The sequence below is a fragment of the Polypterus senegalus genome, chromosome 18 (assembly GCF_016835505.1).
Source record: "Polypterus senegalus isolate Bchr_013 chromosome 18, ASM1683550v1, whole genome shotgun sequence".
NCBI classification, from domain to species: domain Eukaryota; kingdom Metazoa; phylum Chordata; class Cladistia; order Polypteriformes; family Polypteridae; genus Polypterus; species Polypterus senegalus.
The window spans coordinates 33137635-33162823 of NC_053171.1; the positions used below are offsets into that span (position 1 = coordinate 33137635).

At 39.6% G+C, this 25189-nt stretch overlaps 1 protein-coding gene across 1 annotated transcript; it reads right to left on the reverse strand.

The window, feature by feature from the left end:
- Positions 1-740: 740 nt before the first annotated feature.
- On the reverse strand, positions 741-25112 carry atg14 (autophagy related 14). Its single transcript, XM_039741392.1, has 10 exons — positions 24754-25112; positions 23637-23699; positions 21578-21620; positions 19171-19252; positions 15488-15725; positions 9677-9906; positions 5384-5501; positions 4567-4657; positions 1916-2001; positions 741-1454 (listed from the first exon to the last, which is right to left on the reverse strand). Exons 1-10 carry the CDS (start codon positions 24984-24986, stop codon positions 1148-1150), a joined length of 1491 nt encoding a protein of 496 aa, XP_039597326.1. The 5' UTR covers positions 24987-25112; the 3' UTR covers positions 741-1147.
- Between the last annotated feature and the right edge of the window lie 77 nt (positions 25113-25189).

The window sequence follows — 25189 nt, forward strand, 5'->3', positions numbered from 1 at the left end:
AGTGGTTGGTGGGGGTGGTGACAAGCTTGGTACTTTTCTGGTGAAGTAACATTAAAAAAAGGTCTGAATGATTGGCACTGGGTGTGCACCATGAGACAACTGGTTTAACACCCTCTGCAGTGAAAGGTGGAACTTTATATATTGCCTTGCAGCAGTAATTATGCATATTTACTCTTCACACCCAATAAAGTGAAAAAAATTTAAATAGTCTGTAAATATTTCTGATGACATTCCAGCCTTCATCACAGTGTATTAATGGATTTGGTAGTTTCAGAGGCAAAACTTGTTTTTCTTTTTCCCCAGTGGTCTCCTTAAAAGAATATAACTTCAATTTATTGAGATGCAAGGAAAGAATAGAAATTGTAGAAGCAAAAATAAATGTTGTGTTGTACTTCTTTTCTGAATCAGCAGTTCTGCTTCCCTTAACACTATACTGCTAGTGGTGGCTCTGAGGCTAAGGATCGGTGCTGGTATCCAGAAGGTTGCCAGTTTGAATCCCCATCACTGCCAAAAAGAGATCCTACTCTGCTGGGCCACAGAGTGGTGCTGTACGATGGCTGACCTTGTGCTCTGACCCCAAGGGGTATGTGAAAACTAACAAATTCCTAATACAAGAAACTGTATAAGGCAAAGTAAAGAACAAAAAAAAAACCACAGCTGTTCTAGACAGGCTGACATCTTTAACAGAGGGTAGTCCTTCACAGCTTGGAACTCTTACAGATGGAGAGGCAACATGCAAGTTTGCACACCAAGGTTTTTTTTTTTCTTTTAAACATGTACACACATACAGTGCAATGCAGTGCCACTCAAGGCATTTGCATGCGTAACTTAACATTTTGTATTAGGCCCAGATGCCTAGGAATCTAGATAGTGTTTATATACATATGTATTTAGAAAATACACACTTTGGCTCTTCTGGTTACAAAAGTCTACTATAAAAGGATCCATTAGAGTTCAGTGATAAGTTTTCTTTTCCCCCCTTAGGCTGTTCTAAATCTATAGCCAAGTAATGGCACATGTTCTAGTGCAGTAAATGGTGTCAATTAATTGTTTGATCAGACAAACAATACTGGGATTGGTGCCAGAACACTGGTAATATAAGACTGTCCAGTTCACTGAGGATTCGGAGCATGACGATTTTTTTTTTTCAACGCTGCCCTGTGTAAGCTCTGAACCATGATGTGACAGAAGCAGCAGCCGAAGAGATCATGCCACCTGTGACAGTACTAGCAACTGGTTGTGATGTCTGCATGGCAGCACTTTGTGACATATCCATTGCTTGTGAGGGGATGTCACAGAATCGAGGACTTGGCACTGTCTCCCAGTCTGTTCCCAGGTCAGTTTCCTCATCTGTCACTGGATCCTCCCCACTTTCATCAGTCTGACCAGCTCCACTTGTTTCTACAAACTCCATTGAATCTTCCAAGTCTGCACTAATTTCATATGGGCCAGTCCTACAGTAGGGTAAGAAAAAGAGTGTGTGTTACGTAATGGAATGTGTCAACACTTTCAATATTAAAAGTATCAAGAACAAAAAAAACACAACTAGCCTGGTTGCCTATTATGTGCCCACTGTACTTTTATTAATGCAGTATTGTTGTAATCTTCTTCAGCTTTGTCTTTCTACTTTCTGATACACATCTATCACCTACTCTGCCCAGCATCTTTGCTCCTGAACTCTGCATAGCAACTTTCCTTTTTAAACCTTTTAAAATAAAAATAACTTGTTTGCACTGGATATCTTCCACAGTTGCCAGTTTTTATTTAAAAAGTGTACCAATATTTTTCTTTTTATCCCTCTAACCACATTTGTTGTATGCAAAGAAAAAAGTATTTAATGTAGTAAGTCAAATTAGTTTTATACTAAAAGCGCACTAGCCATTCCCTCCAATGCATCTTTTGGTCGTTGACTTACCGTCCTAGCTCCTTGTTGTCTGAGCTGATTAGAAACGTGATGTTTCGCAACGTGTGCTGAGGATGTAAAAGCTCTGGTGCTACATGCTGTCAAGTTAAAAAAAACAAAAAAAACATTTGTAGTCACTAAATAAACCATTACTGTAAAGTAAGTTAAAAGGTTAATAAGCACTGCAATGTAACAGACCGAGACCCCACCAGATATTCAAAAGACATGGTGTCCCCAAATTGTGCTGCAGTTACAATTGTCCTGAGATGAGCTGTTGTTCAGTTAGGTTTGAATTCTGCTCATGGACATCAGGTTGCTCTTTGATCTACATGGCTACACATCTGCACAAAAGGTTTCATAAAATGGTGTAAAATGTAACTGTTAGTTTTCATTTGTGTGCCAAGCTTTTGTTTATTAAACCGCTGGCATATGCATTGCCATTCCTATACAAATTTTCATCACTTTTAACATTTCACCACTGAATCTTGACTTAAGACATGAAGGTTCGGGTCCTTGTGTTTTTGAGCCAGTTGTGTGTCCCCAGCTGGTAACACAGCTCAGTTTTACAGTTTGTACTCTGCCAAAGTAAAGGAGGTTTGGTTTTTTTTTTCTTCTTAAATTACTTCTGGACACTAATGTGTAGGGACACGTCCACTGGGACTAACAAATCTTTCTCATAAATTGCACTTTCTAGCTCCAAACCTTATTATGACTGCACTAACTTTATTTAATAAGAACTCTTATTTGTAAATGTTAATTTTCCATGCATCCATCTTTAGTGAAGTGCAGATCTTCCCTGTGCAAGTCAACTTGCAACACATTCATGGAGCACCCAAACTGGTTAAAGTGAAGACGGGGAAAAAATAAATCGACATTGGTGCTTGTAATACTGTGGCTTATTTCTCATGGCCATGCCTCCACCTTGAAACTGGAATAAAAGAAAGTCTGACTTTTGTTAAAAGGTTAGAATCTTTACAAGTGCTGAAGCTGTAGACTACTCGTTAATTCTTCAAACATTCTGCCCTGCTTTTTCAATTGAACTGGTTTCTCAAGGTTTACTTTACTTATTTTTTTATTCAATTTAAAACACACACACACAAAGCCTTGTTTAAAAAGGCATCAACAGTGCTTGAATCCCTAAAATATCCAATGATGAGCATAGGCTAGTGCAAAATTAGAACAAGCATGTTGTGGACACGAGAGTGGACTGTTATTACTCATGTAATGTTTTAGGTAACTAACTACAAGAACACAAGAAAATTGACAGATGACGAGGCCATTTTGTCTATCAAGCTAAGCCATCCCTGCATCTCATCCAGACAAGAGTGGCTACTTTAACAGCAGTAGTACCAGACTAAGTTGTAAAAGGTATAAAAATAAGTCAAAAGAACAGAAACAACAAATGACTTAATAAAATAACCACCTAATATTAAAATCTACATGTTAACCAAATCAACAGTAAACAGTGACTCCAATTCTGACAAAATACAGTTCTGTACTAACTGGTAACAAACCAGTTATTCTGAAATAAATCACAGTGACATTCGCCAAAACTAGCTTTTAAAAGTCTGGGATACTTCATCCATCTAAATAGTGCAAAAAATGTACAATATAAAAACCATCCGTACATTCATACATAACACGTGTGTGCGCACATTTGTTTCTTCCTGCCGAGCAATCTGATTAGTTAGTTTGGCTTTAGTGGATCAGATGTAGAGATCACGACACAATACTTTAGGGGTACAAAGTTCAATTCCTGAAAAAGGTTAAAATCCTGCATTTCTGTGACAACAAAGCACATGACTACCGGATGTTGGGTCACTAAATACGAGGTACAACCCAAGTTGCCTTCAAAGACTGCAAGTATTCACAAAGTTACATTTGACGTTTACACAGCGGGTAATGGGGGCCTGTCTACCATTGTTGGTAGTCTAAAAGCAGGCAGGAGTCGAGCAAGGCACTTCGAAATGACGGAGGTCAAGAAGCAGACTTTAAGACATGCTAGGACAGAAATAATATTTAGGGTGTACTTGGCAAGAAATAACATTTGTAAATGTATTCCATCTTCAACAGGTAAGCATAACTATTACATAAAAAATATTGAGCCTAGAAGGAGTGTATGAATGCAATAAATTTCAGAAACATGTGATTTGACTTGCCACCTCCACAAACCAGCAGCCATTCTACTTTCTCAATTTGTACTTAAACACGTTCCAGTTTTGACTTGTGGAGGTGTTATCAGCTTATATGTGTTGATTAAGCGGAGTTAGTAAAGCAGCAGAGATTCAGTACTTGGCAGAGCTCTACAGTCTTAATACTGTACTGTACTGTGCACGGACCTCACAGATTACATAAATCAGAATGTTAACATATTACAATTTAAATGAGGTTTACTTCAGTACAGATTGTGCTGCAAATTTGGTTCTCTTATTATTATATAAGAATTTGGTCATAATTACTATCTGAATGTTATGCTTTACAGTCCACAGCAGAAGAAGCCCCTCATAGAAAAATATAAAAATTGAGGCTAGAAAATAAGGAAGTGAATCAGGATCCAAACAAGTGAGATGGTCAACACCATTCAAGTCAAACACAATTTAGGCTCCTTCGTCCATAATGACACAATTCTAAAAGTGTATTTTTGCAGTAATTCACAAAAATACCTGGGAGAAGCACAGGTGAAGGATGTTGGTGTTCAGTTTGTTGACTGCACGCGTAAACTTGCATCGACTTAGATTTTCACAGCAGAATTCACTGAAAAGGAGTAAAGAATAAAAATTGCCTTTCTGAGAAAATAATTTTTTACCACGTAGTATCCATTAAGTGATCTTAAGGCCATGCTCAATAAAAGTTGGGCCAGATAAAATGAATGATGGAGGAAAGGAAGAGAATTAGAAACGGTTCCAGTATCACAAATCAAAGCCAGTTAAACACAAAACAGTTCTACAAATGATGCCCAGTATCCCGGATATAATTTTACTTCGGAAACAGGTCTCCTGAATCAAAGGATCTTGTTAAATGTTTCCAGCAAATTCACAGGTATACTTTAATTGATAAAGGGGTTTGATATTACACAGTGAAACTTGTAATGACGTGTAATAACCAAGCCCAGCTCATACCCCCCATTTGGCTAAAAAAAAAAAAAAATAAATAAAATAAAATAAGCCTTAAACATGTAAACGGCGCCACATCCATGAGGCTTGTATTCTGCTACGCAATGACGTAGCCCTAATTTCATATGACAGTCTGACCTACTAATGAACTCGCTACTGAAAAAAGACAAGTCACAAATTCAGGGTGCTTTGTAAGATACATTCAGCCTGTGGACTTGAGTAACAATTTATCAGATCAACAGTAACTGTACACTTCAACTAATCAAAATACAAATGGAAGTTAAATTTCATAATGCTGTATTGAAAAAGCCCACCAAAGAACAAAAATCTCAGGTAGGCTCAACTTCATCCAGTTTTGGATACTTGCCTGTTGCAGAGTTTCTTCGGAAGGTTGACGTCCAGTATGTGTGATAAGATATTGACCAGCTGAGTTGCGTAGCAGAGAGCAGCACTGATGGTGTGAGCAGGGTTAATGTGATCCATATCTGGAAAGACATCATCATTTTACTACTTCCCTCCTGGTAAGAGATTCTTTGAGCAAACACGAGCTCAAAACCTCCTGCTCCTCAGACACACAACTAGGGAATCCATTCCCGGACATTTTTCATTCCCGGGAAACTGGGAACGGCCAAGCTTGCATATATAGCGTGTAAAAATCGATCAAGAAATAACAGAGTTATAGTTGAAAATAATTAAGTGGCATGGTTTTTTGGCCCACAGTGCAGTGTGTTGCAGATTGATTCAGTGAACCAGCAGTAGTCGTCAATCTCCCAGCTCCGACTAAGACCGAGTACAGTGGACTGGGAAGAGTCTGCACTCTGCAGCTCACGAATGCCGGGACAGGGCAGACTTCATTGACATCTGTCAGACAACAGCTTTGAACAGCAACTTGAAATTGCAATGCGTCAGTCTGTTGTTTCCGCATTATCTGTGCCAAAAAACTTGCCATCACAGAATGATGACAAGAAACTGGATGCATCAGTAAAAGCTGAAATGGCGGTGTTTCAGAGCAACACAAGTACAGGCGTTGTCTAGAACAAGTGTATCAGTCTACGAATGCCATGAATGTAATTACACTAATCTACATGCTGTCAAATAAACAAACCACACGCCGTGGCTTCGCCTCTGACGCCGACGTGCAGTGAGTTTGTACGCCTGATGAGCCAAGAATTAGGGTGAAACACGTGTTGCATACTATTTGCATTATTTGACAGTAAACTTTGCAACATTCTACAATCTGCCTCTCGCAACTGAAGAGGGCATCATGGCAGATATATATATATATATATATATATATATATATATATATATATATATATATATATAAAAATAAATAACATTGAGTATTTTTAATGTAGGTTGATCATTTTGACCTGGTCATTTTAAAAGTAGCTCGCAAGCCAAAAAAGTGTGGGCACCCCTGAACTAGATTCATGTACTCATATGACCGCATGAACTGCTTGTAGATAAGGTTAGTCTTTTATTGGTGTCAACATATTGCAGTAGTTTTATTAATAATAAATGTTGGTTGTTCTCAAACCGTTCACATGTGAGATGCCCATGCACAGTGTCATCCCCGGGCGCCCAGGATTCCCGGGAATGGATTCCCTACACACAACAGAATATTGTCTTTCATTGCAGACACTTGGCAGCACAATTTGAAAAGTCGGAGGTACTTCAGGAAATGAAACCCCTCAATTTAAACACAGCTGCAGGTATAGCACCATCATGGATGATGGGAATGTCACCAAGTCATTTACACAAGAAATAAAAACAAACATTAATGCACTGCATTATACAATATAGTCAACATGTAATTAACACAGAGGGCAAACCTAAAACACTTGTCTAAATAACGTGTTCTTTGTAAATTGTCCGAGTTCTGATAAAGAGTCAAGCACAAAAAGATACATTTATAATTAAAGGTTTTTTCCTTTCGGCCAGTAGTTATTCCTACTAGAAATTAACCTCAGTTAAATGCACCTTCCAGCAACAATGTAAGAAATAAAGAATTAGATCTTGAAAATGGAATACTAGATCTTTCTGCTTACAATGCAGATTAATCTAAACTCCCCAATTTTTGAAAACAAATCGTAACTAATCAAGTTTTAAAACAAGTCCTTATTTGCATTCAGATATACAATTGTGAAGTGGCACGGTGGCGCAGTGGTAGAGCTGCTGCCTCGCAGTTAGGAGACCAGGGTTCGCTTCCCGGGTCCTCCCTGCATGGAGTTTGCATGTTCTCCCCTTGTCTGCGTGGGTTTCCCGCCCACAGTCCACAGACATGCAGGTTAGGTGCATTGGCAATTCTAAATTGTCCCTGGTGTGTGCCTGTGTGCCCTGCGGTGGGCTGGCACCCTGTGTTGGCTGGGATTGGCTCCAGCCGACCCCCCTGACCCTGTAGTTCGGATGGATATACAATTGCATCACACATTTTTACAAACATTTCACCATTCACGTGGATGAAGGCCTTCCACCATACAATCCAATCCTATATAAAAGACATCTGATCCTATATTTTGAATCCTCCATCTCACCACCACGGAGGCAAATACAAACTGGAAGTGCGAGTCAAAACATGTGGTGGCCTGGGGCTATGAATATGTGGACTGTTGCAATGTGTTGTTTGTAGAAATACATCATACAATTAAGACAAGAATCTTCTTGTATAGATGGATGTTAGAACTGTGCAGCACTGGCAACATGTTTGTTGGAATGAAACAAGAGCAAAGCTTACTAAACGTTGGCACTACTGCACCAATTCCTGCAACTACTGCGCTGTATTTACGTCATTCAAGTGGACCGTTTGATTTTCACTACTTTACAGAAAACAAAGAACTTTTTAACATGACAGTGCTTGGGGAAATTGCATGTTTCAGATTAAGTTCTCCAGCTGCCAGGAACGCAACAAGGTGCATTTCTTAAATTCGATTTAGAGTACAGAAATTGATGTCATGAACTCTTTCAGGGCAGATGTTGACTTTTGTTGAAATTCAGGAGTAGAGGACGGTAATCAGCTGTAAACTGTGACAAAACTCACCGTTATGTTTTAGTTCGACTCTCTTTGCTAAAAGGAAAGTTAGCTTCATTGATTTAACCTCGATTCCCAGCACGTGCATGAGAAGTGAAGAGCAATCAACCTCTAAAATGGTGGGAGACCAAAGCGAATGCACAAAGTAAAATACCCCTTGAGCAACGTTTTGCGTATTATTGCTGAATCAGACGGACCTGTCAAGCTCCAATTTTGATACAAGTGATCGAAACAGCAAGTGAGAGATCAGCATCTGCTGATTGGTCCCCAGCGGCTTGTGGTGCTGAACATGTTCATGTACCTGATGCGCCTACAGCAGTGTTTGTCTGGGAGGGCCACCACTTACGATGACAAGAGGTCCAAACCAGTTTGTGTCGCACTGTGACTGCCACCACTGCATTCCTGCTGGCTATCAAGCCACTCCGCGCAGCCACTGCCGCCAGAGATGGAGAACGGGCATCAACAGCAGCCACAGCACACGGATGTTTTGTGTCAAGTGTGAAACCATTCCTTTGTGTGCTTTTTAGTTAACTATTTTATTTTGGAAAAAATATTCAGCCCCCAAAGAGTTTAAAAAGAAGGCTAAGCGGACGCTGCAAGTCATAGGCAGGCTCTCCAGCGACTTCATTTGCTTTTGTTTGAAGTGGCCCGAGGACAGCCGACGGTGGCTTTCTCAATAAAGTCTTTTATAATTTAAAACACACACACACACACAATGTGGATGTGAAGTATCACAGTATTTACCCCATTCCAATGGTAACTGCCACAGACTTTTAATCAGGATCTGAAAACGGAACAGGTTTCTGTATGAAAGTTTAAAGAGGTATTGAGAAAACAGCAGTAGTCCAGACATTCTCAGAATAAGATAAATAAATGTATGTAAACCCCAAAAATTGTCAAGATAGAATATCATATTGTTTGAGTATAAACCAAATTTGGTTGACAGCCCTAGCAGAAACAGAAGGACTCGCCCAGAGTAAAGGTCGGCTTTTGTGTGTTACAGGCTGTAGCTGAATACTCCCAGTGTTTCATGGGAAGTGACAAGGTACAGTACTTTCACTCAATTTCCCCAACAAATAAAAGTGGGATTGATGGGAGTCATGGATTTCTCTGGTTAGGTTTAATATATTGATACGTTTGCCTGTAGGAAGAACATTAACTTAAGTCAAACAGAAAAAGGGACAAATTGCAAAATAATGCCATATTGAATGACAAAAACTAAATGTATATCAAAACACAAAATGGTTACAATATCATGGCCCAAGATTTGAATTAATATTACATTACGCGGCAATTCCCACCATTGCTGTATGCCTTATACCAAGCTAAGAAGCTGTCACTGGAGAAGGAGACGTGAAGCGGTCTTTTTTTTCTTCCTTTAAGCTTGTGTAGTCTTTTTCCGGGCTGTTTTTTTCTTATGTATCACCTTTACTAATTCTTATTGTATGTTGCTTTGAATTTTCTACTCAGGCCCACATGAGCACAAGCATTTTTTGCAGTTAGGACATTTTTGGTTGAAAAACACCTGCCATTATAATAAAAGTCTTACCATTCAACCACCAACAAAAAACACTGCGACAGTTACAAAGAACTGAGTATCCAGAAGAAACTATCACAGCCACCGCGTACCTGGTCCTTCACTGGTCCTCTTCTCCTCAACCCAGTTGTAATATGCAGAGTAGTCCCCATTGCTAGGCAGGCATATCCATGGCCCAGTGATGCTAATGCTGGTCTCTCCATTTTGATCATCCCAGATCCAGCGGCCTGACAGATAGGTTGTGCGACGAGCCTCAGCAAGTTCACTGACTGTGCTTGAGGTCAAAGCCAAATCACACTCGGCCACTAGGTCAGTAGGGTCTCTAAGCATACAAAAAAAAAAAAAAATAATGCAGATCTGAAATGGGATTAAAGATTCTTTTAACATCTAAACCTTGAACACCATTACATTTCAGTATATCCAATCTTTGACTGCTCTAAGAGCTACAATGGCTGTTGTGCATATTATGAATGTCGTTACCATAGACATAGAATTACTAGACGCTGCATGACCAGCAGCATCGCACGTCAACGTCGCCGCCATATTGCGAGTGGCACTGCTGTGGAGTGAAGTAGTGGATAAAGATGCCTCACGCATGTGCCGCTTGGGATTGTACAAACTGCTGTACGCACCAAACCAGATCTCGGGGGATTACATTTCATAGGTAAGGCTGAACAATTGTTTTAGTTGTATTTGGCCATTAGAAAATCCTGTTTTATAATCTTAACCTTAGCTATGCCAGGCTAAGCTAGCAAAGCTATGCATTTATGTGCTCAAGTGAGCCTCCAAACAACGTTTTGGCTAAACGTATTTAGTAACTAACTATGTAGATTGCTGTTAGCTGTTAACATTTCTCGAACTCTGAAGGTTTCCCAAAGAAATCCACCTCAGGAAGCAGTGGGAGGTAGCCCTTAGACGGGATTTGGAGAAAGCTGTCCTGTGATGTGTGCCATGCTAGTTTGGTAACAGATGCTGTACCAGCATCATATGATCAAAGCTACCACTCACTCACATTAAAAAACAAAGGAGGTTTGATGATTCCTTCTGAGGGTCCAGTCAAGGTGGTCAAAGTAGCTAAGCGCGTTATTCGACACTCGACATTAGGTCACGCTGTCAGTGTATCTGATTGATCAGTTTGTTCGGGCTGAGATTGGTTCAGATGATGCGTTTCTTCTCAAGGAGCACATTGAGGAAACACAGTTTGAAACTGACAACAATCATTTTATGCTCATGTCTTTAATTGTGTCCGTCTTCCACAAACTAAGGCTGCACCATATTGCCGGGCTGAATACTCTCAAATGACAGGATCTGAGTGACCGAGAGGGAGTGTCAGTCTGTAGGAGATCAGTGAAGTAGGGGGGAGCTTTAAATGTTCAGAGCGGTATTTTGTATTGTATTCTGTAGTTAACAGGGAGCCAATGAAGTTGAGAGAGAATCGGTGTAATATGTTCAGTGGATTTAGAACAGCAGGTTATTATCCTGGCAGCAGAATTTTAAAGAAATTGTAAGTGATGGATGCGTTTTTTGGGATGCCAGGTAGAATAGCATTACAATAATTTATACGTGAGGTGACTAAGGCATTAACGAATACTTCAGTACTGTGTTGCTTAAGATCAGGACGAAGTCTAGAAATGTTTCAGAGATTGAAGGCGGCAGTCCGAGAAATGTTACTTATATGGGAGGAATTATTATTATTAAATAATTGCCATTATTAGTGTATAAATGGATATAAATAATTGCATTTAAACGATTCGCCAAAATCTGTTGTATGTAAACAGTACCGTTTTAAATGTTATTGTTTTTTCATCAGAAAACCCGGTTTCCACGTCTACCGTATGAGTTTAAATGGCACTTTTGCCACTCGCAATATGGCGGACACGCTGACGTATCGTGTCGACTGGGCAACACAGTGAATGCAGTGTCTACCTATACATGCCTATGGTCGTAACATAATCTCCACATCAACTTTCATTGCGGACTACAGACTGCTCAGGAAAACCCCCATCATTCTTCTGCAAATCCTAAACTGTTTCTTCTTACCCACAACACAAAATTGAGAACCTTCAGAGATGCTTTATGTTCCACCATCTTAAACTGATAAAACTTGGCCTGCCTTGAATCAGTGCACAGATACAGTATCTTGCAAGCGGTCATCCATCTACATTTCAAATCTCCTTTTTGCCCACACATGATCATAATATGGGCTCCCCACTAGCAAGGCAACAGCTTGGATGGTAGGGTGCAAGGTTAGTGAGTGGGGCAGAACCAGACATTCACTAGGCAATGGGATCGAGCTCTTAAAACAAGCAATGCAACTTTTCTGCAAGGAAAAGAAGGTCTTATCATAAGGGAGGTCGAAAAATGGCAGCTAGATAAAGACTGACTTGTCTCCATGCACAGCACTGGGTACAAAGCCAGACTTCTTCATCAACCATGGGTCTCACCTACCATGTAGCTATTATTCACAGAATTGGCTCCCAAGTGGTGACAGAAATATTCACAAGTCCTCAGGTGAGTGTCGGAAACTCTTAATTGTAAATGACGGGGCTCAAAAATGCAGTGGCAGTAAGGAAAAGTATTGTTTGCATTCATACACTTAAATGCCTTAGTACCAGTGGATTTAGGGTTCATATTAGTATCCACCACACCAACATACTTCTGCAGGAACACTAGTGAAGTGAGCTACTCAACATGTCTGTAGGTCAACTGAGTATGATGGACTCTTCACTCCAGGAATCCAGTTCAACAAACTGGTTGACTAAACGGCTCTCGCCAACTATGGAAAAACCTCACATGTCACAGCATTCAAGTTTTTGGCAAATTGAGAAAATAATGTCACCCTATAATTAATGATCTGTAGATTTAATTTTTCCTGAGCTTCATGTACACAATAGTTTTTTTTTTTTCCATGAATCAGCAACACCCACCATTTAAATCACATGGTCATAACCCGATGTTTTCATTGGTAGGCGGTCTTTCCTCATTGGTCAGTGCAGTTGCTAGGTATTTGTTCTGCAGCATGTAAAATATTGTGTACATAATAGCTTTTTCCATCGTGCTACGACCGGAATGAAGACATATTTGGCCATCACTGCTACCTCATAACATCAGGAAAGACCTAGTAACTCCAAATACTAAAGAAACTCAATTTTGAAAAGAAAAAAAAAAAAAAGGCAGTTACTGGGTTTTTCCATTTTTTCCAAGAGTGTGCCTTACATGCTGGTACTCCAGCATGAAACTCATTATAAAGCAGGCCTTGCTGAATAAGCTGCTTTTCTCCCCAGGTAGTGAGTGCTCTGACATTATCGTGACGTAATTATGTTTAAAGGTCCCCAGGTCTGTTCAATTTGTCAAACCTGGCAATTCCACACCAAAGTGGCCAAGCCCAAAAAAAACCCATTATTGTGCCAAATGTTTACACTTTAAAGGACAAATCACCTCCCTTATCTGAATAGAATAAGGAGAGCAGTTAGTCAATAAGCAGCATTAATGGACACAGTATGTTCTAGCTACTTTTGAATATTTTACAATTTAACAAAGGTTAACTTTAATATGGCATACAGCAGCATCATTAAACCTGCTTAGTTTTTCAGTATGCATGATCATCATCATCATAATCACCACCACCAAAAGGCAGCTATAGAGCTTACACATGCAGACCGATTGTTTTCGCGCTTATTTAACTAGAACACACACATATACATATATAATAATATATATATATTTTAATAAATAATAATAAAAAAATTATATATATATATATATAGTCATAGTCAATGTGTGTATGTATGTGTGTGTGTTCCAGCAACACTTCCAAACGGCTGATTTTCATGACACTTGGTAAACGTGATTCTCATTGGTCAACTAAAAATACTGAAGGGTGAAATCAACCCTAACCCACCCCCATCTGAGTGGGGGGGGGGTGATCTTGCTGTCTTGTACGCATGTTATCATCCAGTTGACACTCGGAACGACCACCAGAGGGCGAAATGGAGGCGACTGGCAGCATTCTTTATGTGTGAGCAGCACCGCGCCTGTTGCTTTTGACATTAAATAGAGTGGGCCAGTTCTGAGCGTCAACTGGATGATAACACACATGCAAGACCACAAGACAAGCACATCAGGGAGTCTTCATTGTTTGTTAATTTTATTTTTAAAAAGTTGTGGTTTTTATTTTTTTAATTAGATTTTTGTCAAAAAATTACAAAAACCACATATTTTCCTCCCAGGCAATGCTGCCTATTTCGGCTAGTAACACAATATTTAATTAAATTCAGCTCTGACACCATCTGCAGTCCATCTGGAAAGCGATGAATATGCAGTTTTCAATCCAAAATACTATAGTGCCTAAGCATTAAGAGAGGTCGGACCACATCAAACTTTTGCTGAAAAGTTGTATCGGTGTGTCGCTGGGTAGTATAATATTACTGTGTAGGGAGACAAGTGGATTAGGAGTGATGGCTGTTCCAATACTGTCCGATAGGCAGGAAAAGTTGTTTGTTTTTCTTTCGTCTCCTCGGGTACAATTTCAGACTGTCCCACACTCTGCCTGCCTGTATGACTGACCAAAACAGCGTCACTCACAGCTGGGGTCCTGGTCTGGGTATGGTTTACACAGCCCGAGTCAGCTGCATGCACTGAATTAGTTTAATGACATAATGCATTGTACATTTTGATCACTGTATCTGTTCACGGACTGGTTTTTAGTATTTCTCTGAAATTTTGTCATCCTAGTTTTTTTTTTTTTTTCTTCCTTTTTAAGAGAGTAGTGGAGTGTAGAAATACAAATCGCCCATTTCATTACTGTATGACAATACAGTTTCTACCTACAATATTAAAGAATATGGAAGCCTGGCAAGTACTCTGCCTTTTAACAAATTTTATAACTTGTATGTAATAGAAGAAAAAGGCTGCTAAAGGCTGTCTACAGTAATTTGAAAACCCCGATGTTACCATGTTTATTACTACAAGTCACCCGATCTATCTGTGCTTCAGAAGTGTAATATATATGCAAACAACTGCTATGCATGCTGATCTTGTATGTCACATTATATATAAACATTAACCAAATATGATTTAATACCCAATAATAAACAAGGTTTTAACTTTAAAGCCCCACTCCACTTACATTTACCTTCAAGACACTCATTTTCAAAGGTGTCAAACTGTTAACTCAGACTATGGGTACTTTTATAGAAAACACAGATTGTGTCAGGGCCTCAAGCCTGAGAGTGCTTGTCTGCAGCTGGCTAATTGCAAGGCTTTTTTTAAACAAGGGGGAAAAAAAAAAAAAGAAAAAAAGGGAGAACATTTACTTACAGTCCTAAAACCCTGTTTATATTTAATGTAACGAGTACACAGGGATAGGATTTTTCAGGTGGACTTTAACCATCAATGGACATGACTTCTCTCTTAGTATGCAGGGGTGTACTATTAGGTAATCTATGCCTGTAGGCCACGGGCTCAGCAGCAGCCAGCTCATTCTTTAGATACCCACTTCTATTTTGCACAAACACATTGCAAACTTTACTAAACCTGTGATAAATTCTTAAGTTCAAAATTCCATTAGTTCAATTATTTTTATCATTTTTCTCTCCTGTTAGTTCGGTCCAAACCTCTCCAAGATTATTAGTACTTGCAGTTTTTAAAAATCTTTAGGCTTTCCACTTGTGATATACACACACACACAATGTTTTGATACAAAATATTAATCAAACAAGAGCAGACAGCTGATTCTTCTATTTAATGCCTGTAGAAGGATGCTTACTGTACAAGATACTGATTATTCAAAGCACAGCTTTACTTCAGATTATTGTTCAGTGTAAATGATGGCTACACAAACTCAAAAAACCAAAGATTTGTGGCAAGACAAAGATTCTGCAAAAGGTAATAATGAGGCTAACCTGTTTCCCTGCTTCTCTTCTTGCATAGGAAAAATGCAGGACGTCAGTTCTGAAATGTGCTCTCGGCGAAGTGCGGCCAGCTGGTCAAGCCTTGCCTGCAGTTCCTTGCCCTTCTTTTCTAACAGGTCACCTAAACGACGGTCGTGTCGCTCAATTTTTTCCTTCTTCTCCTGATGCCTTTGGGCCCGCCGGTATAGGCGTCCAGTCTCATCCTGACATTTTAATACAAGATCTTTATCTGGAAAGAAAAAACAAAAACAGGAATGTAACAAAGAATGTCAAGTTGGGGAGCACCCACCGGTACAGTGCACTGCCACACCCACCACACAACGAAACAACTCAGGATGCCGGTTGGCAATCCCCCCAGGCAGACAGGCAGTCCAGTGCCACTCCAGAAAATGACCATCTATCTGCTGCAGCCAGCTGTTACGTGGGCATCCCCCTTGGCCTTGTCCAGCTGCTTGGGTCCTCAACAATGACAAGTGCTGTAACTGACGCACCCTCAAAATGCAGGAAATGTGCGGTGTTTGGGACTTCGCACACAACCGCACGTTACACACAAAGTCAAACCAGCAGCACCCAAGGATTTTCAAAAGAGAGAGCACTGAAGGAGTGACACAGACAATACCACCTTACTTTTTGAAAAGAACACATTAATTTGTAATACACAATTGTACAATCTACTATAAAAGATAAAAAGTCTACAGTGATCCCTCGCTATATCGCGCTTCAACTTTCGCGGCTTCACTCCATCACGGATTTTAAATGTAAGCATATCTAAATATATATTACTGATTTTTTGCTGGTTCGCGGATTTCTGCAGACAGTGGGTCTTTTAATTTATGCTACACGCTTCCTCAGTTTGCCCAGTTGATTTCATACAAGGGACGCTATTGGCGGATGGCTTAGAAGCTACCCAATCATGTACTACGTATTAACTAAAACTCCTCAATGATATACGGTATGCTTCACACATGGTGCTTGATTGTTTGCTTTTCTCTGTCTCTCTCACTCTCTCTGCCTGACGGAGGGGGTGTGAGCAGAGGAGCTGTTTGCCTAGAGGATACGGACGCTCCTCTAAAAAATGCCGCTTTATTGTGGTGCTTCGGCATACTTAAAAGCCCAAAAGCACGATTTGATTTTTTGATTCTTTGCTTTTCTCTCGCTCTCTCTGACATTCTCTGCTCCTGACGGAGCTCCTTTGAAGAGAAGATCTATTTGCATTCTTTTAATTGTGAGAAAGAACTGTCATCTCTGTCTTGTCATGGAGCACAGTTTAAACGTTTGACTAAAGGGTGTTATTTCATGTCTAGAGGGCTCTAATAATGTTAGCAGTGTGGGAGAGTTTATAAGGGCTTAAAATATCTAAAAATAACCATACAAACATATGGTTTCTACTTCGCGGATTTTCACCTATCGCAGGGGGGTCTGGAACGCAACCCCTGTGATCGAGGAGGGATTACTGTACTTAGTTTCAGTAAATTAGAAGTACTTCTTAAACTGTAGCAAGTATGCACTAGTGATACCAGTGCTCTTATTTTATAAATGCAACTTATTAGTTATTACAAGATGGCTTTAGTTGATTTTCTAGTGTTTCTCTTTGTCTAAGCAAGGAATCATTGACTTGAAGGCTCGCAAAAAGCTACTTTTATCATTCTTGTGTTGGTAATTTACATATGTGAGATTACTCTGTACATATTCTAGTATCCTTATGCGGTTAGTGATGTTGTAGTTATGCATTAGTTACTAGCGACTGTTATCTATTATATACAAAGTTTTACTTGACTAAAAGTAGTAGACCAATGTAGTTTACTATACCTCTAAAAAGTATTCACCCCCCTTTGATTCACAGTGCATTTAATTATTGTTTGTTTTTTGTTTTTTTGGACAGAAAGGGTCTTTAATATCAAATTGAAAGCAGATCTTGGCAAAGTGGTCTAAATTAATTACAAATATGAAACACAAAATAACTGAATGCATGTAGGAAAAACAGTTTTGGCAGCTGTAACATTCTTGAGTCTGTGTGTGCAGGTCTCAAATTTTTCAATTTCAATTCCAGCCATTCCTGGAAATTAACATTGCCATTTTTAAGCCATTCCTATGTAGTTTTGTCTTTATGTTTGCGGTTGGTGTCTTGCTTGAAAACAAATCTTCCCCTAAGGCCCTGTCTTCTTGCTGATTGCAACAGGTTTTCCTCCAAGATTTCCCTGTATTAATTTTACGTTCTGCCCTCATAAGCCTTCCAGTGCCCACTACAGTAGGGATGTTGCATTTTGATAATGTGCAGTGTTCCAATATGCCATTTTGTTGATGGCCAAAATGCTCAATTTGTCCTCTGCAGACCACAAGAACCTTCAACCAGCCGACTTCAGAGCCCCCTAGCAAACTCTAGCCAAGATGTCATGTGTGATGTCACTATCCCATACAGCTGCCACTGGTGAAACACATGGGCAAAAATTGTTCTCTGTAGTCTTATCCACTATAGTTTGTAACTCCTTCAAAGTTCTCAGAGGTCTCTTGGTGGCTTCTCTCAGTAGTCTTCTTCTTGCTTGATCATTCAGTTTGTGTGGACTGCCAGCCCAATGCAGATGTACAGCTGTACCATCAACACGTGCTCCCATACGGTTTCCTAATGACCAATTTAACTTGACTCCAAAAGGATACTCTGACTTGGATATTTTCTGTGTATCCATCGCAGAAAATATGTATAAATGTATGTATAGATGAATACAGAGACCAACCAAACACAACCACAAATTAAAAACACTATGACATGTACTTTGTACCTGGCCTTTTGAAACCAAGCAAGGCCTTGGCCGTCTTACCTAATATACATTCAAGGAAAAAAGAAAAAAAAATGAACACAATATTACAAAAAATGTCAAAAAAAGGCAATGACAGAAGAGGCTCTTACAATTGAGTATGATACGCTGCGAGTTTCAAACTTGCAAAATAAAAATATTCACCTGTAGCAGCAATGGGTGTGATGCAAGAACATTATCGCGCCCGGAGGGCAAATTGAGTGCTCCCCAGTATCCATCGACACAATAAATGAAAAGCATACACGTGGTATCTATCAACATCTACGCTGGACTTTAGAAATTGGATTTAAGGATAAAAGACTAAATGAAAGAGACTCTAAACACTGGATAGAAAAGCTAAGCCTTATATCCATGTCTGCCTGCAGTAGCATGCCCCGGTCTCTGAACCAGAATGAGACACAGACAGCCCAAGGCTATGTCTGGATGAATAGAAAGAAGGAAAATAAATCCACAAAAACAAAATGGATGGCCAGCTTCCATGCTAATATTAACAGATTCTAATAACCAAAGATTAAATATAAGGAGGGATGATGTTACCAAGTTGGTAATCCCAGATCCAGACTCATCACATCAGGTGACCAGATAAGAGTCCACAAGTATTGCGCACATTGAATTGGAAGATACAGGACCATCTGGCATCAAGGAATTTAGATAAGACACAGAGAACCAAAGGCTGTGGAGTTGTGGGATCTAATTTACAATTGGCTTCCTTTGTGACAAGAGAAGATAATAAGGTGTTAAAATTTATGAACACAAAGTATAAATACTGACAGATTATCTATCCTCCTAATAACGAGGTTCTTTCCATACGTTTCTATTAATTCTTTATTCATTTTTATTAATGTACTCTGGTTCTCTTACCGTGTTTTACTTCTTCACTTCCACTGCAGATTGCTTCCTTTAGTTGTTGTATTCTCATTTTACAAGACATTATTTTCCACTTCTGAAAAGCAAGTGACCAAATGGTTAGATTGGTACACAAGTTGTCAGCAAATATTAGTTAATTGAAATTCAACCCTAGAATAAGGTTTTCAGCAGTTTTTGCAAATTTTATTAAGTAAAAAATCACACTTAAAATATATAACATGCCGGCAGTATTGTATCTTACCGTTCATCTTCCATAGCTATATTGTTGTATAGTGAGCTCCAATATTGGCAGCACCAGAAGCAAGGCAAGGCAAGAGGCATTCCTGGGTGGACCACCAGTCTATTACAAGGCACAATCACAGACTCCCCCCTCTCTCCCTCCCTTACACCAAGTCAGATCAGTGGGATGTGAGGGGAACATTCAGTGATGGGTGAGGAGTGATTGGCGGGGTCCCCACCCAAAACTTGCAAGTCCAAACAGGCAGTACCCAGGTCATGATCTGAACATGGTATTGTGGGCTGTGAAGTGGCAGGGCTAACCACTAAATCATTACGCTACCTCGATACAGTGTTGTTTTTGTAACTATTATAAATTCTTTTACTCTTAATTTGTGTTACCTTAGAATGGAAAGCTACTTTAAGAAACAAAAATTGCTGAATGCTAACCTAGCACGCATCCTTCTTTCACAGCCAATTACATTAAAAGAAAACAAAACAAAATTATGCCTGCTCTTTCAGTTTAAAAAGGGGTCTATGGAGCATCAGCGTACACCTGAAAAAAGCTTTAGGTTTATTTTCAAGCCCAGAATGTTTCCAAGTATTGATCTATGTCTTTAAAGTACACACATATTGTAAACACATATACACATATTGTAGATCATTGGAGTGGGTGAGTGTTAGACGGTTGTGGGGATCTCTTTTTTTGTCATACATCAGAAACACCAGAAGGTATGTCTACAACAGTAGACAGTCTCCACCATTACTATGCTATGGAAAACTGTTGTATAGTGGCAAAGAAATAAAATGAAACAGACGTTAAACTTGAAAAGGCTCGCTCTGGACAGCTGCAATTGTGATGAAACCACTCTCCTACTGCACACAATTGTGGGAAGAGAGGACTGCGATTAGCTGTAATTCAAAAGCATATATTCAATCAACATGAACTCTCTATCCTTCAAATACTTTTATTTCAGCTTTGAATCATTGTGAATGGTTATAATATTAGTTTAAAAAATGTGGATGCTGTAGCTTGCTTGCTTCCTTCCTGTGTGTGTGGTTTACAGTCTCAATTTTTTATTTTTATATGTTTAAAATTATATTTTCACCACTCAAAACTCTTATGAGATATCTGCAATTCATATCCGACTAGCAAGTTACTTTTACAGTGTTTTCAAATTAGAAATATCCAATTACATTTGACTACTCAAAGTAAGGCTTTTAGATATGCATTTAATGCAAACAGACATATCTAAAACTTAAAATGTGAATAGCAAAAGTGTAATTAGGGATATCTCCAATTAGAGTTCTACCAAGTGAAAGCAACTGAGGATAACAGGAAGGTGCACAAAACTTTAAAATTAAAGCCACATGGGAACATGCATTACAAAGCCATTTTAGCATTTAAAGATGTTAAACCAATTCATGAAACTGGCACACAAATTTACTGAAAAAAATCCTTTCGTAATTCTAAGGTCTGCTTGCACGATGCAAACTATACATTTTCTTCATCTTCATATCTGTTTGACACATTTCTGGGAAAGAACAGTATACATTTTTTCTAGGACAAGTTATGTTTTTAATCTATCAATCCATTAGGCTACCAGAAAATGTTGTTTCAAATTCTATCCCCAGATATGGATACTATCACTGATAACAACCACCACCTCACCTTCACCTGGAACAGCTCCAAAGTGAGCCTGGTTTCCTGACGGTTCCTCCAGTAAATCATCAGAAAGACCTGCCAGCAGTCTCACCACTGCTCCTAGCCAAATGCACCAGTCATCACTTGTTTGTCAAATACACTCCCTGCTGGCAGACTCCCAGTGCAGAGTTTAGAATGCAGCAGCCTGCCTGGCTTTAAAGTGTAACATGAAATCACTTTTGACTAAAGGTCACTAGCTACCTCTGGCATCCTGAATTCCCGAGTCAAAACCCTGGTCACAACTCAATAAGCTAAGCAGAGCTGTGATGCAGTATACACCATGTGAACCGCTAAGGATTCTGTGGTAAGCTTCTGATCATAGCATTGGAACTAACTAACAGTTTACTGTGAAAAAAGCTCTAGGATCTGTATTGGCACTTATACAATCCAAAAAAGTCTTACGACAAACACACAGTTGCTTAACAAACATACACACAACATTTGAGACAGGTATGGCTGCAGAGCACTTAGTGTCCTTACCAAATGGTCAGTTCTCAATTTCCCATCCATAGCTTTGATAACTCTAGAAAGAGACAGGAAAACAAGGGTTAGTTCACATATATGGCGGTAACTGAGCAAACCAGCTCTCTAAGGCAGCGTTAAACTACACCTTTTGTATCCTTCATTTACAGAATGTTAGCAAGTTGGAGGTTGTTGGTGATTTCCAGTCACGTATGCTGGAGAGACTGAGGTGCAGAGAGTGGCCACATTTAAATTTCTTGGTATTAACATCTCTGAGGATCTCACTTGGACCTACCACGTCACAGACCTGGCAGAATAAGCTCGTCAGCGTTTGTATTTTCTGAGAAGGCTGAGGAAGTTTGGCATGCCAAGCACTATCCCCAGCACGTCTAAAGATGCACAATTGAGAGTATCCTCACGTACTTCATTACAGTCTGGTTTGGGAACAGTGCAGCATGGGATCGCAACGCTCTACAGCAGTTTGTAAAATCGGTACAAAGCATCATTGGAACAGCACTCCCTGCATTAGAGGATATCTGTTAACACCACAGTTCTCAGGAGTGCCCAGAACTTTAAGGACACAACCCACCCACAACATGAACTGTTCATACTGCTACCATCAAGGAGATGCTAGAAGAGCACAGCAGCTCGAACATCAAGCTTAAAAGACAGTTTTCTCCCTTACACCATCAGGCTTGCTAAGAAAACCCATCCACTGCCTCTCCCCTCAGCAATGCAGGCTAGTTTGTGGCTGGAGGATGGAAGGCCATCTTGAGACCATACACCTGCAGAGGTTACATTCAATTGTTTATCAGCATGTGCACTTTTACTTCTGCTTGTTTTTAAAATTTCTTTTGCATCCAAGTTTTTGTTGATTGTTGTGTATTCTTGTTTATTGCTGGAGGACTCACAGAAAAAGATCTTCATTGTAAGGAGTACATAAGACAATAAAGTTGAAGTTGAAATGTTGTAAGACATACCCACGAATAAGACATAATGGTCTGCAGTCTGCCATGACAAAAATCAGACAGATGTGATTTTGTCTTAGGTTGTAGGGGTAAGCTCTTGTGGGTGTGAGAGCAGACAATCAATGAGCACACAGCCAGAGATATAGTACATACAATGCAGCTGAAACAAAAAGGAGGAAAAGGGGCATTTAGGACTATGCAACTAGAAAAAGTGGGTCGACAGTTCAACATGTCCAAATAGGGGGGAAAAAAAATAAAAAGACAGGCTAAGATTGCAGCTGAACTCAACATATCGTGGATGTTTCCTAGGTATCATTAGTGCTATCAGCGCAGCAATTCAAAACAGCTATCAAAATGGTGACCTGATAAAACTCTGGAAACATGAAACTGTGCTAATACAATGTGAGCATAGGAGATGAGCAAAGCAGCATTTCACTGTACATAGGACTGTACGTATAATTTGTAAGTGACAAATCAAATTGAATCAGTCCTCCCCTGTGATTCCTAGTCCAGTAACCAGAGATCCTAAAGGTGATGAGACCTGGCAACAAAGCTGTAGAGTCTGACGTGCTGTCTTGTGTAGTGTGCCACCAGTCTAAGTCAGGCTCCTTCCAGAGCGACTTAAAATTCTTTATACAACAAATTGTGCAGAGAAAGAAAACTATATAAGAAAAAGCGCCTTCCTTGTATTATGCAGTTTCTTTGTATAAAGTAAAAGGTGTTTCATTCTACTACATTTAAAAAGTTGCATCATTTTTCTTTTCCATTCTCTCTTAGATGGGGCCTGAATATTGTTTTGCTTTCTTCCTTCTTTATATTTCTATTTTATTTTTGGTTTCTCTGCATTGATTTTGAACTAAATTGTTGCATCCATTATGTTGTTTGATTCAGAAGCATGCCACTGTAATGTTCTGTTTTTTGAAAATAGTTAAAAAGAGATGTCTTCTTGTTACACTAACAGCTTATCTGATAAAAAGTTGCCCTTTAAAATTTGAAATAAAAAGACAAATTAAGCTAATTCATGGGGCAATGCCCTGTAATCCACACAATGTCGGCTTCTTAAAGTTTAAGGTTACAAACAACAGACATCTTTTTAAATGCATCACTACCTCTGCTGCAAGTCTTCCATGTTCTTCTTCTGAAGTTTAAGCCGCTCTGTTTTATCGTCATACCTGGAAAAAAGTTAATAAAAGCCATTTACAGTGAGGGAAAGAATTATTTTTGGTTTTTTTTTAATAATTAGTATATTAATAATGAGTAAACATGTAAGAATTTAAAATAGTTGACTGCATAATTAGTGAAAAATTATAAATACGAATACTTCATCTGGAAACAGTAAAGGTGCAGACTGAACTACACATAACAGATGAGCTAGGAGTCAAGGAAAGCGTTTAACAAATCAAACTTGAACCACCTGGTTACATAAAAACAGCAAGGAACAACTGAAACTTGTGAGATTTAAATCAAAAATATGTTTTAATAATAAAGGAATTGAACAGCAGACACATGCAGCAGTGTGTCCACCATTAATTAATTAAATCTGTGTGCAGCCTGCCAAGGTCTCCTGAAAAGAACAATGCCAATGCTTTTTTGCTGGTCAGAGATGACTGAAGACATCAATGCACACCAATCAGTTCAGAATGAAGTACGTTTTCCTGAAACAAACTTAGGTAAACGTGCAGTAGTAGCGGCTATTTATCAAATCCCATACTAATAAACATTTAAGATTTGACTAACAGAGTTAAGGTAATTGGAAACCACAAAATGACACAAGCTTCCTGTCTCGACTACTGCTGTATTTTTATCCAAATTCAAAATTTATCAAGTCTTCCCCACGCCTGGGAATAAGCAGTGCAATCTCAAATTATTTTTCTCTAAAGCATTTCTAGACAAAATGTGTCACAGCGGATGGGGAAATACAATTTGATTCCAGCGACAGGTTCTGTCACACTAAAGACATTAAGCAACCCACCGCTCACGCGCATGCATCACAAGGAAACAGAAAGATGAACGGGAGATTAAAATACAACAAGGTAAATATTTACCATGGGAGACCTTTGCTCAACGACAACCTTATCTAATAGTATTGAAGTAAACGTGAAATCGGATAAGCAAAAATTTTATGTGACACGGACGCTGCATTCGCAACCAGATACTCGCGTCCTAAATTTAGTAACAATATTGTCACCAACGCCTCTCGGGCAGCCCACTTTGTGCACAGCTCACCTCTCTGGGTCCCTCCCGTCAAAGTAGACGAAGTCGCCTGCCTGGATACAGCGGGCACAGGTGAGCCTCCGGCGGGCGGTGTTACACAAAGGGCAGCGCTCTACAGCCACGTACAGTCCTTCTGCATCGTCCACCGACTCTACCATCAGGGTCCCTGGCGAGGCCCCAGCGCAGGTACTGGGGCAATGCGGGGCCCGGAGTCCCTGACGTTCTACAGAGCCAGGATAACTCATTTGGACTCGTCTCCCAACAGGGGACGTCGCGAAAGACTCTCCCAAACTTGCTCTCTATAGTAGTCCCCCAATAACTGGAGACGCAATATCCTCAAATTGTGGGACCGCCGAAGCTAAACGCCGGACGAACCAAAACAACGTTCCGCATCACGTGTGTTGTTAGTCGCAGGGTCACGTGATTGGACAGCTCGCTTGGGTCACGT